Below are 14,505 nucleotides of genomic sequence, written 5' to 3'. Positions count from 1 at the left end.
ACCACTACGTTGTTCAATGTTCTGGGTGTGTGCCACTACGTTGTTCAATGGGCACTTAAGTTGGCTTCATACAACTACAAGATAGAATACAGGAACACGGCTGCTCATGTTGATGCAGATAGCATGTCAAGAGTCCCTCTGGCTACAAAAGTGAACTGTGACAGTGAGGTTGTAAATTGTTACTTCTTTGAAACAGACATCATCACAACTGTAACACATCAAATGATCAAGAAGAAAACTGCAGTAGATCCATTATTATCCATCCAAATTTCTGAAATATGCTCAGTGTGGATGGCCAAGTACTGTACTGGTGAGTGTGATCCAAGTTTACAACCTTTCCTACAGCATCGAGATAAAATCAGCATTGAACAAGGGTGTGTTCTATGGAGACTTCGTGTCATAATTCCCACTGCACTGCAAGGAGACATACTTCGAGAACTACATGAGACACACCTAGGCATGACTAAAATGAAGACAGTGGCAAGGTACTATGTACTGTATGGTGGCCCAATCTGGACAAGCAAATTGAAGGAGTTGTTCTTCATGTCAAGTATGTCAATCCATGAGGGCAGATTCACCTACTGCACAAATTCATCAGTGGACTTTTCCATCCAAACCTTGGTCAAGACTTCATGCTGATTTTGCAGGTTCAGTCTTGGGAAAGATGTACTTTGTACTTGTCGATGCTTACAGTAAGTATCCCGAAGTAGTTCAAATGAAGAGTACTACGGCCGAGGCTACGGTAAAGGTTCTCCGTGAGGTTTTCAGTAGACACGGATTACCTGAGATTCTAGTCACAGATAATGGCCCGCAATTCACTTCAAAAGAGTTTGCGGATTTCAGCTTCACTACCCACCACACACTCGCTCTACCACCTTTGCCCATCGGTGAGTTCCCATAAAAACTTGGAGTTGTATATGTATGCACAGGTAGTTCTGCTATAACGCGATAATTGTGTTCTTGTAAAATATCGTGTTATAGAAAATCGCATAATAGAAATAACAGGGCTTATGGAGAAAATAGGTTTAGGTGCAGATTACTCGAAATCGAAAAAATTTAGTAGTTAGCCTAACACAAAGGATAGCACAGTCTAAATAAATGTTACATTATATCTAATAATGAAATCATACAGTAAATGTAACAATTTACCTTGAAAAAATATGAATGTAACTTGATGGGGGAGAAGGGTGATTTTGAGGTTGATAACATCGAGCTTCTCTTCAAGTGTTATATCCTTTCTTTTACGATCATCACCGGGAATTCTATTACCAGAACGCTTCTTGGAGATATTCTTCTTTACCATATTCACAGTTAATACCACAAAATTGGAGAAATAGTAAGCAAAAATCGCGTTATAGCAAACAAGCGTTCGCGTTATACAAATATCGTTCCTAATTCATAAATCACGTTAGAGCAAATTCGCGTTATCAAAACACACGTTATAGCAGAACTCACTGCACTATTTTCTATAGAAATGGCAATGATTTTTTGTATATGTAATGTATTTCATAGGGCAAAGGGAAGCTCAGGAACATAACTCCTGTATTTTATCTATTTCTTATGGGGAAAATTTATCTGCTTAACGTTGTTTCGTATAACGTCGCATTTCCAGGAACATAACCCCGTTTAACGAGGACTTATTGTACTGTACAAGTATATCACTTATATGTAATTTACATTAGAAATGCAATTGAAGAAAAGTGTCTTAGAATTGTCAAAATTACTGATTGCAATTATAAAATTCCCGAGATTTGTTTAGTGACAAAAAGTGAAATAATACCAAAATACCATAGACAATGTTTTTTTTTTTCAAGTATAGCCTCAGTTTACTTCTAGCATTACCAAATGTACTGTAATTGTTTTCCACATTCAGTGAACATTTCCTTTTAAACGCTTGTTATGTTGTTGGTGCTTTGTAAATTGTCATGCATTGCCATTTGTTACTAGATTTTACATATATTTGTACAGCTTGTACTGGGGTTTGCTCAACAGTTTTTAAATGGAATAATCAGAGGTAAACATGTGTGAAACAGATCAAGTATGGGGACATGCTACCAGCGGATGGCTTGTTGATCCAGGGCTCGGACTTAAAGGTGGACGAGTCTTCACTTACCGGTGAAAGTGACCACGTCACCAAGAGCGAGACCTCTGACCCCCTGCTTTTCTCAGGTCAGTCTCTCTTGTATCCCTTGTAATTATTGTTCCCAAGCTAGTCTATTTTTCACCCCTTGTAATTGTTCTTCCCAAATAAGTCCATCTCTTTCTCTCCCTCACCCATTATGCATCTCGGGTCTCTCTTTTATGTCTCAACCCTTGCTCTTCTTACCTTTTCAATTTCTCAGGTTAGTCCCTCACCCCTTGTTCTTCTCAGTTCAATCTCTCTCACTTTTGTTGTCCTCATCTCAATCTCCTTCGAACAACTTATTTCTCTACTCAGACCACTGTTTCTCCAGTGGTCTAGTGAGTCTCTGTTACCTTTGGACAAAACATTATTTGCCCCCTTCCCCAATGGAAAAAAAAATCTCCACCCGGTCTTTACACAAATGCTTTTTAACCTGTAATGCCATATGGCAATTGTAGATACCATGTAACTGTATCTGAAAGAATGGCTGGTCAAATCGGTAACAGTAGTACAGAAGAGCAAAAAGGATCTTGTGGTGACAGGCGGTGTTTTTCCTGTGACTTGCTTCAACTTGAACAATTTTATTAGTTTATTAAGTTCTGTTTTGCTCTTCTCATGTTCTTCTTAGTCTTACCCTTTGTTATTTTTTTTTTAGTCTCTCACCTTTTCTTTTTCTTTGGTAATTCTCTTCCTCAGTATTTGCTCCTCTTATCTGCCTCAACCCAGGTTTACTCAGGTTAAATTTCCTTTCAATTTATAATTTCTTCCATTGTCTTGCCAGAATATTCACCAGGAAAAGAGTACAGTATAATTCAAACTTTAATGTATAATACAGTGTGGTGGAAAATTTTGAATGACCTCACATTTTTAGTGTGAGGTTACAGATGTTGAAAACAGATTGGAATACTGTACTGTACTGTCCTTTAAAACTGTTTGATGTAATGTAGAATTGGAAATCATCATACCTGTAGTAGGGTAAAGTTTAGTAAGTGTGTTTACCACAGTCATTGTAACTCTCAAAAAACACTTCATCTATCTTCAGGGACAACAGTAATGGAGGGGAGTGGGAGAATGTTAGTGACTGGTGTCGGTGTCAACTCACAGGCTGGCATCATCATGACTCTTCTTGGAGCCACAGGTGATTTATAGGTACCACCAGTAAGTTCTGAATGCCGCATATGATACTGAATGCCAGAAGTAGATGTGTGCTGAAGTGCTTGGTGAATTTTTTGTCTTAAGTGAGTTGTAGGGTGAGATGATTTATTTGTCACTAGTTAGCCTTGGGCACTACAAGTGATTCACAATTCACAAAATCAAACTCTTAGGACCATAGGATAGTATTGTATTAGATTATACTGGTGAGTCCTGTTTGTTAGGGGAAATCTTGGAAACAGTCTGTAAGGTGTAGGTGTCATGAATATTGGCCACCATAGGAAAGTTTATTTTATTGTGCAACTGTGAAATAAACAATAGATAATTATATGTGAAGTAGAGTACTATATTTTGCAACTTTATTTTATGAGTTCATCTTAACTATACAACCCACACCTTATTTTTCACTCTGTTGCATGTAACTTATCATGATTAATTTTCCTTTCTGACAGAGAAAAGCAAAGAAGCGAAGACAGAGAGAAAAAAGCTCAAACAGACAAGAGAAGAAAAATCAGATAAATCAGTCTTACAACAAAAACTTTCAAGATTAGCTCTTCACATTGGATATGCAGGTGAGAAAATGATTTAAGTGGTTTACAGCATTTGTTGACAATTTCATCATTGAAATACAGTAGCTAAAACAACTATCTGTGTATACTTTGTGTGAAACAATATGAGACCATGGACGATAAATTTTGGTATATGAAGGCTGTCACTATTCACACATAAAATTTCGGAGCATATCGACCCCCACCTGCACAAATACAGGCCTGTAGTTGTTTTAACTACTGTACCATGTATTTGTCTTTTAGAAATAAAGTTATTAAAGCATGAAAAGGCAGTTTAGGTTCCACGCTTGGAAAAGATAAAAGGTTGTCTAAGAAGTATTCAGATTCAGATAGTTCATCAGAATAAATTTAGGTTTACTACTAAGTCGAGGGTCAGTGTGTTCCATGCTGTGGTTATGATCATAAAAGTGTTGCTGTTACAGTATGTGTGTGTGGTGGAGGTGAGTGATGGTCAGACCATGTAGGAAGACTGACTAGAATTTCATATTAGTAGAAAAAAATATAAGATTTGTTTAAGTAAAAACAAATAAGTACAGTAGACCCTTTCCATTCACGGGTTTGCGATTCGTGATTTCGATTGGTCGGTTGTTTGATATAGGTGTACAGTAGTGCACTAGGGTAGTAAAAGTTGCTATTTGTGGTTTTGCTTATTCACGCCATTGCTTGGATCCTAACCCCCGTGAATAACAAGGGTTTTCTGTAAAGTTGTCAACAAATGAATATACATGTACTCTTACTGTATTTGAACAAAAAGGGATGTAATACACATATTCTTTACACAACCCATGGATTAGGTTAATGAAAACCCCGCAAAGACCCAAAACTTAGATGTTCATCTCCAGGAAGTCAAATTTGCCCCAAAATGAAGATAAACCCACTCCATAACACATTTACTTCCCACATATGCTCTTTATTTTTCTTACTTTATAGTTTTTTATTATATTTTCCATATTTCTAAGCCACCTAAGAGTATTGTATTGTGATGATTTTTTCAACATTTTTATAGTTTCTTTACAAGTAACAATACGTATACAGTGACCCCTCGTTTAACAAACACCTCGGTTAACGTAATTTCGATTAACGAACTGCCTTCCATAAGGATCTTCAATTCGGTTAACGAAAAAAAATTCGGTTAACGAAGTTCTTACGAACCGACTTCAACATGTTTTCACTTGCACTGACCGGGCAACCAGCTTTAGTATCAGTCAGCCAATACATTACTCGGTTCTAGGGCTTAAATGCCTTACTATTTTAGTAAATATCAAGAAGTTTATACTATTCAATAATTTTAAAAGTTTAATATTCAATTTTTTAGTCATTTTAACAATTATTGAACATAATTGAAGGTAAAGTGACTAGTTTAATGCGCGGCATCCAGCCTCTTAACACAGCAAACAGGAGTTAGTCTCTCTCTGTTTTCACTGGAGGTAACATCTTGCTTGAGACTCTCTTCAACTAAACGCTTTTTTTCTGTGTTTCCAAGCAAATTATTGGTCATTTTGAAATATATTTTACATATTGACAATATATAATGCAGTGCAGTATTGATTTAAAGAAAATAATCTTGAATTACACCAAGAGAGCTAAAATTTTATGGGTGAAATGGCACCATGGGGTGACTTCTCTTTCACCCCAATGCCTTCTCTTCTTCCTTCTCCTCCACCCCCATTCTAAATCCCATCATCATCATCATCCAGGAGCCTTCTACATACACACCTCAGAGTAAGTGAACTTTTCTTCCATTTTTGTTGAATTTAGGAAATTTTCGGTGAGCTGGAACCAATTACCCAAAAACCCATTGAAACAATGGTTTCGGTTAACGAACTTTTCGGTTAACGAACGACCTTCTGGAACGGATTGAGTTCGTTAACGGAGGGGTCACTGTACTAGGTGGCTCAGCTGGTGAGTTGGCGATGTAATTTATAGCCAAGGCCTTGGAGAGAACCACTTCCACACACGTTCACTTCTCACACATACACAACCATGCTCTTCGTTTTTCTTATTTTATACTTTTATATTGTATTTTCTTTATTTCTAAGCCACCTTGTTTTTATAGAGTAGAATAATCATTAAGGAAGTCTGTTTCTCTGAGATGTGTGCGGGAAGTCAGCTGGCTGACATGACAGTCAGCTGTGGCCTGTGAGACTGTGAGAGATGGTAATGCATGTTGCCATTGTTAAATATAATATAACTATAAAAGATGTGGAAAAATCATTTTAATACTCTAATGTGACAAAATATGAAATATGAAGAGCATAGGTGCATATTCTGTCTCTTAGATGCAGTGTCGTACTGGCAGCACTTGTAGCACTCAGGGCAATTCTCTCGCTGCCAATAGTGGAAGCTGTCAAATGCACGTATGCAACCTCCCTTGCTCCCCATGCAACCTGTAGAGGGGCAAGGGCCACGATGTTTAAACCCTCGAAGTTTAAGGGATATGTGTACAAAATTTTTTTTTAATTTTACGTTTGGTAAAATGAATAGTTATTCATTATGTGGAAACAAGGAATCAAATCACACTTTTTTTTAAGTGCAAATGGTTAAAAATTAATGTCTACTTAATGATACATGTACAGTATATGTAATATATCCCATACTCTTAAGTTACTGAATCCAGCTAACATGCTTTAACCGACCATAATTCATTTATGTTGTTTTCTTCACACTTTTCCAGGTTCTGCGATAGCTATGTTGACAATAGTGATCTTGGTGGTGACTTTCAGCGTCAAGATGTATGTAGTGGAGAAGGAGGAGTTCAACGTACGTCACATCAACTCATTTGTGCACTTCTTCATCATCGGTGTAACAGTGCTGGTGGTGGCAGTGCCAGAGGGCCTACCCCTTGCCGTCACCATCTCTCTTGCTTTCTCTGTCAAGGTAGGTGGGTGTGGAGTTACCTGGACATGCCCATAACACTACCTGACCTGACCCAACCTAACCTAACCTAACCTCACCTCACCCCACCTATTGTACAATACTTTCCTTTGATGCCTAGGATACCTAACCTAACGTAACATATTGTACAGTGCTTTACTCTGATGCTGAGGATACACAGCCTACTGTAACCTAACCAAACCTAACCTAACCTATCCTATAGTACAATACTGTACTTTGATGCCGAGGATACATGGGGTGTTGAGTGTAGATACATTATAAGTGTGTATGAAACATTTACTGTATATGCTTTACTGAAGGTAACAAATGTACAGTGAAACCTCCATATAATGGACATCTCTCTTCATAAAGTCTGTTATATGAGGGTTTCATATTTGACAGTACCCTCGATATAATGGTCTTTCAGCATTGACTTTGGTTGCATTATGGTAACCTTAAATTGAAATTTTGACCTGAAAATTACTTAGCATGATATGATGAGCATGATATGACATAGGAGTTTAAACCACTTGTACAGATTGGTGAAAATACTGCAAGTAAATCAGTGGGAAGTAAGTACAGGACAATACAAAACCATAGGGCCTATCAACTTTTGTGAGCAGTGCACTAGCCATCAGAGTCAAGTACTGTATAACAGGTTGGATATGTTTGGTTAGGTTAGGTATCCTAGGTATCATAATAAGGTACTGTACAACAGGTTTTTTAGATTAGGCTAGGTTAGCCTAGGTTAGGTATCCTAGGCATCCGAGTAAGAACATAAGAAGGGAGGAAACTACAGCGGGCCTATTGGCCCACATTGGGCAGTACTGTTTACACCCAACCCCTATTGCTCGTATATCCTTGCAACTTACTGTATATTTGAAGCTATCCAGCGTGTTCGAGTTAATGATGATGTCCCTTAACTTGTTCCACTCATCCACTATTCTATTTCCAAACCAGTGTTTACTAATCTTGTGCTTAAATCTAAATTTGTTTTTACTCACTTTTGGCAAGTACTGGGCATGCACCGGCTCCTGAATGTACCTGAACCTGCTCCAATGTTAGTCAGGTCTGGTCTCGAATGAGCTCACACTCGGTGCCGTCACAACACTTTCTGGCAGATTGTTCCAAGAATTCACAACTCTCACTCCAAATAAGTTTGCCCTCACAGTTTTCTGGACCTGTGGCTTCTTCAATCTTGAGCTGTGACCCCTTGTGGGGCGAGCGTCTGCCAGCTCCAAGTAAGGACACTCGACTGAGTAGTGCCCCAGTCTGGTGGCCCTCATTTGAACATTTTCAACCAACTGACAGTCCCTAGCATATCTTGGGGACCAGATGGGGTGACAGTACTCCAGATGGGGAAGCACTTCACTCTTGATCGTTATGAGGGACGGACCGTCTAGATAACTGGACAACCTTCTTATAAGACCTAATAATTTATTTGCCTGATGTATCTTCTTCTTGCAATGGCCCGAGAACTTCAGCTCAGTGTCAACATACACACCTAGGTCCTTCTCACATTCAGTCTCAAATAGTGCAGTTTCTTCTTCCCGTTGGGACGTATGATACGCCTCCTTATCGTTGGTACGCCACAGGTGCATCCTCTTACACTTCATGACATTGAATCTCAGCAGCCATTTCTTCGACCATTCTTGGACCTCACAGAGATCCTTCTGCAGTTCTTCACAGTCCGCTTGGTTTTGATTTCCCGAAATAACTTGGTGTTATTCGTAAACATTTGTATGGAGGAGTGTGCAACGTCAGGCATGTCATTTATGAAACAAACAAACAACAGCGGGCCCAATACACTGCCTTGTGGTACCCCGCTTGTGACAGGTACAGATGATGATTTCGTGCCATTAACCACCACACACTGCTTGCGGTCATGTAGAAAGTCTTCTATCCACGCTAGGACATTTCCCTGAATTCCGTACCCTTCCAGTTTGATTTTCAGCCTTTCGTGGGGGTATACTGTCGAAAGCCTTGGCAAAATTTAGGTATATATTGTCGATATTACCACCCCATTCCAGAATATGGGTTCAATTATCCAATACCTTGAGCAATTGCGTTAAGGAGGAGCGCCCCGGCATAAAACCGTGTTGGCAATCCTTTACAAGGTTGTTTCGTAGTTGATGTTCCGTCAAGGCATCTCTGATAATACTCTCAAGTACTTTACATATTATGCTGGTCAGGCTCACCAGTCTATAGTTGTTCGTGGAGTGGCGATCTTCCTTCTTGAAGATAGGACTCACATAAGCCATTTTCCAATCACTGGGGACCTTTTGTTCATCCAGGCATTTACAGTACAGGATCTTCAGGGGCTTGGCAAGCTCGTTGCACAACTCTCTCAGCACTCTGGGATGCACTATGTCAGGGCTGGGACTCTTGGGAGCCATTTCGAATTGTTACAGTACAGTATTTATAGCAAACTCACTGAAGCATGCACGTACGTTGTGGAAGCTTAACAAAGACTGGGGAGAAAACGCTTGGGGACGCTGTGATGCTCCGCGAGAGAGCATAGCACGCCAAGGTAAGAGAGGGTGGCACGCCATACAAAGTAGTCCGTGTTGGGTGACAATGTTATAACGAATCGGTCAGGTCATAAAACAACGTTGTCAGAATCACGGGTATCTAAAGAGTAGCAACGTTATAACGAAACAACGTTGTCTGGGACAACGTTAAGCAAGGACTGGGTGTACTGAAGGGCGACGTCGGATGTACATTGTGTGGGTCTTGGTAATTCAGTGTTTAGGATGACACATAATGCGGTAAAGCATGGAGGCTGTTGTTGGTATTGCTCTGACTGCATAATCAAAATAAAAGAGGCAATTGCAAATCATAGAGGAACTAGTTTCTTCGGGACAAAAATAGATGAAGCTGGATCCTTGCTGTTTGCCAAACTAGAGCAAGTTGGGAAAGAGATCCTCGCTAAAATTGAGGAAGTAGCTGATAGAATGGAGGGAGTAGCGAAGAAGAGTTATGTTCAGGCTTTAGCAAGACCACGGAAGGTGGCAGAGAGTAATGCAGGATCCGAACAGGATCTACAGCAGCTAGAGACTCTGAAGAAGTGTTTCAAAGAGATGGCAACTAGCAGACCAACTGTTAGGGAAGAGGAGGAACAATGGGAATGTTTCAAACACAAGAACAATGTAATAGTTTTTGAGTCCCTGAGAGCCAGTCGGAGGAATCTGTGAGTAGGAAAACACATGATAAGTTGCAATTTGAGAATATTTATGCAGCGGCTCTGAATATTGCAGCCCCCCCTTAGTATGTAAGGAGGCTAGGTCAAAAGAAGGAGGACAAGCCTTGCCCCCTTAGGATTACACTAGTGAGTGAGGGTAAGAAATGGGAAGTTATTCGGCAGGCAAGAAACTTAGCAAGGAGCGAGGCATTTCGGAATATATTCATTCACCCACAATCGCACGGTAATGCAGAGGGAACAACACAAAAAACTTCTACGGGGCTTGAAGCAGAGGTGGGAGGAGAGGTGGAGGAACGAGGACGGGTGTACGTTGGTTATATCTAGGGGAAGGGTAGTGGAAGCCAGAGTGCCAGCACAGAGCCAGGGGGCAGCGGTACACCCCCCAACTGCTCTACTGCCCACCCAGGAGGAGGCGAGCATCATGTAAACAATGACATCTCTGACCACACCTTGAAAAATATAGTGTATTAAGCAAATACTGCAGCTGCTGAGAATGGAGGGGGGCTGGAGTCACTACCATGAGTAGGGACGTTACCGAGAACAAATTCCGGCATAAAAGTCATTTACACTAATACTGATAGGTTCTTGATAAGAGAGAGGAGTTTGAAACACTACTGAAGGTACATCAAACCGATAGTGTAAGTGTTGTAGAACTGTTATACAAGAACAGGAGAATTGACTCGGGAGGAATGTGAGTTCAATACAGGTACTCCCCGACTTACAACCAACTAGACTTACGTCCACCCGCACTTACGACCGCCTCAGTAATACCAAAATGTGGTCAAATTATGTATTTTTGAGTCCCAAAGTCAGTACAGACACAAAATTTTCATCTGTAATTCACTTTAAAATGGCTGGCAAGCTTAAAAGTGAGTGTTTTGTGGTGCTGAGAAGAAAAAGAGACCCAAATTTTCGATTTTCTATGTGTTAAGCATTTCCGACTTACGACCATTTCGACTTACAACCTGGATGTAGGTCCCTAACCCCGTCCTAAGTCGGGGAGTACCTGTTTGTGTATTGACAGATATGACTTATTTACAAACCCTTCTCAAGAAACTTGCAAGAGGGATGTGGTTATCAGTGCTCTGCAAGACCTTAAAGCCAGCCAGGTGAGGGTACATGGAGAGGATGTTTTTGAAGAATTCAAGTGGTGTAAAATTAAATTAAAGGGGAGAGGCTTACTTCTTGTCGGGTGTATCTACAGATCCCCAACTGTAGCTTATTAAACCAAAGGAACTTAAGAGCCTTAATTGACAATGCAACGATGCTCAACCCTAGCCACCTCCTAATCATGAGGGACTTTAACTTTGGTGACATCGACTGGAGAAATGAGTTCACGCTAAATGACAAAAGTAACCTCGCCACTCTTTTTGTAGAAATTCTGAGAGATAATTTGCTGTTCCAACATGTTAAAGACCTGACTCATTACAGAGGGGAGCAAACACCCAAGCCATTGGACCTCATCATAACAAACGGGGAGGGTATGGAGGCCAAACTGGAACACCTAGTGACACTAGCCACCATGTAATGTTGTCCTTCAGATTTAACTGTTACTTGGTTCTCGACAAAACCAGGCCAAGGTGCAAATATTACAAGATAAATTATGACGGGTTGAGGGGTATCCACTGGTCTGACTCGCTATGCTGAATATCATAGCCAGTAAAGTGAACCATTTGATCAAAAAATATATCCCCAAGACCAAACCCAGTGCATCCAGGAATACAAGGAGACTACGACACACGAACCATGCGGCGGTCGACAAAGTTAAGAAGAAAACCAGAAACTCAAGGCATGGGTTAGGTTAAACGATGAGCAAGACAGGAGGGTGTATGCAGATCCAGGAACCAAGCAAAGTCAGAGTGTAAGAAGGGCTGAAAAGGAGTTCCAGAGGCTGGTTGCAAGCGAGGTCAAGTCAAACCCAAAGACGTTTTACCGCTTTGCAAAGTTGAAATTAAGAACGCGAGTAGGAGTATCGGACCTGACGCTTGAAGATGGTAGTTACGCAAATTCTGACCAGGACAAAGCGGAGGCATTGAACAGTTTCTTTTCCTTGGTGTTCACAAGAGATGATGCAAACAATCTTCCTGCGTTTGAGGTTCATTAGAGTCTCGGCCCTGACATGGTGCATCCCAGAGTACTAAGAGAGTTGTGCCACGAGCTTGCTGATCCCCTGAAGATCCTGTTCTGTAAATGCCTGGATGACCAAAAGGTCCCCAGTCATTGCAAAATGGCTTATGTGGGTCCTATTTTTAAGAAGGGCAATCGTCAGTCCACATATAATTATAGACCAGTAAGCATGACCAGCATAGTATGTAAAATACTTGAGAGCATTATAAGAGATGCCATGATGGAATGTCTGCTACGAAATAACCTTGTAATGGGTTGCCAACACGGTTTTATGCCGGGACGCTCTTGCTCAACACAATTACTCGAGGTACTGAATGTTTGGACCCAAATTCTGGAACAGGTGGGTAATATCGACATTATATACCTGGATTTTGCCAAGGCTTTCGACAGCATAGCCCATGAAAGGCTGAAAATTAACTGGAAAAGTACGGGATTTGGGGAAGTGCCCTAGCGTGGATCGGAGACTATCTCCATGATCGCAAGCAGTGTGTGGTGATATATGGCACGAAATCATGTGTACCTGTATCAAGCAGGGCAGTATATTGGGCCCGCTGTTGTTTGTTTGCTCCATAAATGACATGCCAGAAGCTGTACATTTCTCCATATAAATGTTTGTGAATGATGCCAACTTATTTCTGGAAATTAAGAACTAAGCAGACTGTGAAGAGCTGCAGAAGGATCTCTGTGAGCTAAAAGAATGGTCAAAGAAATGGCTACTATGATTCAATGTCACGAGGTGTAAGAGGATGCACTTGGAATATACCAACGGTAAGGAGGTGTATCATGCAGTATTTCCCAACGGGATGAAGAAACTGCATTAATTGAGACTGAATGTGAAAAGGACCTAGGTGTGTATGTTGATAATGAACTGAAGTTCTCCGACCATTGTGAGAAGGTAAACCAAGCAACTAAATTATTAGGTCTTATAAGAAGGTCGTTCAGATATCTAGATGGTCTATCCCTCGTAACGATCTTCAAGAGTCAGGTGCTTCCTCGCCTGGAGTACTGTCACCCCGTCTGGTCCCCGAGATATGTTCGGGACTGTCAGTTGATGGAAAATGTCCAAAGGAGGGCCAACAGACTAGTGCCTGCACTTTGGCACCTCAGCTACCCAGAGAGATTAGAGCACCTGCAATTGCCTAGCTTATGCTGTTGATGGGCAATGGGGACCTAATTTAGGTGTATAAACATCTCAAATGGCATTACTTAGTCAAGTGTCCTTACCTAGAGCTGGTGGACGCTTGCCCCACAAGGGATCACAGCTCAAGGTTGAAGAAACCGCAACCCCAGAAAGCTGTAAGGGCAAACTTTTTCGGAGTGAGTTATGAACTCATAGAACAACTTACCATAGTGTTGTGGCTGCACTGAGTGTGAGCTTTCTCAAGATCAGTCTTGACAAGCACTGGAGCAGGTTCAGATACATTCAGGAGCCAATGCGTAATAGAGATGTGACTGATCGCCCAAGAGGCCAATGTGCCGATCCGCGGTGAAGAGGATAAAAGTAAAACGAGTAAAGTACTGTATGATAGGTTAGATTAGGTATCCTGAGTGTCAGAGTAAAGTACTGTAAGCTAAATTAGGTTGTGTCCTGGGCATCAGAGTAAAGTACTGTACAATAAATCAAGGTTAGGTTAGGCTAGGTATCCTATGCATCAGATTAACGTATTGTACAATAGAAGACTGAAGATACGGTGCAGGGCAGACAGAGGAGGAGCACGTGTGTGTGTGTGTGTGTGTGTGTGCGCATGCGTGCGTGCGTGCATGCGTGCGTGTGAGAGAGATTGTGTGATAGAAGGAGATTGTGTGAGAGAGTTATTGTGTGAGAGAGAAATTGCAAGAAAAATTCTGAGAGAGACGAGAAACTTAGAGAGAGAGAGAGAGAGAGAGAGAGAGAGAGAGAGAGAAAAAAAATGAGTGGTGAGGCAGGTGAGTGGAAATGTAGAGAGAAATGAAAAAATATCTAATTAAATTTGTGCCAGAACAGAAAACTGATTTACATTCAGGAGTTAAGGTTGTTCATATAGTTTTATTGCAGAAAATGATGAAAGATAACAACTTGGTGCGGCACCTGGACGCCTGTGAGACCATGGGGAATGCCACGACCATCTGCTCAGACAAAACTGGCACCCTCACCACCAACCGCATGACTGTCGTGGCTGCCCACATGGCTGGCACCACATATAAGTGAGACTAATATTAATCAGTGTTGCAAATTTATATTTGTAGTACAATATTAATATTACCTTCCTTGTTCTTTCTTGTCTTGACATTAGAATTCATTGAGAAAAAACAAAACATTTAAACAGGTCCCAATACATTTTCATTTCTGTGAACTAAATTAAAATTGATATAATGCTGCCTTCTTGATCAGATCTCTACCCAAGTATGAAACGCTTCCTACAAGTATGGCTGAGATGATGGTTCTTGCCATCAGTATCAACACTAACTATACTTCCAAG

The 14,505-nt window shown here is 40.8% G+C and overlaps 1 protein-coding gene across 3 annotated transcripts in view; it reads left to right on the top strand.

Annotated features, from left to right (window-relative positions):
- Nucleotides 1-14,505, top strand: part of LOC121871103 (plasma membrane calcium-transporting ATPase 3-like) — a 135,387-nt gene that overhangs the window by 32,523 nt on the left and 88,359 nt on the right. For all 3 annotated transcript variants that reach the window (XM_042373251.1, XM_042373252.1, XM_042373253.1), the window contains 6 exons: nucleotides 2,034-2,169; nucleotides 3,165-3,260; nucleotides 3,727-3,846; nucleotides 6,518-6,720; nucleotides 14,082-14,230; nucleotides 14,418-14,505. The exon at nucleotides 14,418-14,505 is cut by the window's right edge and continues 248 nt beyond it. In XM_042373251.1, the coding sequence (XP_042229185.1) occupies nucleotides 2,034-2,169; nucleotides 3,165-3,260; nucleotides 3,727-3,846; nucleotides 6,518-6,720; nucleotides 14,082-14,230; nucleotides 14,418-14,505 (792 nt within the window). The remainder of the gene's footprint in view (nucleotides 1-2,033; nucleotides 2,170-3,164; nucleotides 3,261-3,726; nucleotides 3,847-6,517; nucleotides 6,721-14,081; nucleotides 14,231-14,417) is intronic.

Source organism: Homarus americanus, unplaced genomic scaffold, assembly GCF_018991925.1.
Source record: "Homarus americanus isolate GMGI-L3 unplaced genomic scaffold, GMGI_Hamer_2.0 scaffold52512, whole genome shotgun sequence".
Classification (NCBI taxonomy): Eukaryota; Metazoa; Arthropoda; class Malacostraca; order Decapoda; family Nephropidae; genus Homarus; species Homarus americanus.
Note: the sequence above shows the minus strand (reverse complement) of the source record. Positions and strands in the feature narration are given on the sequence as shown.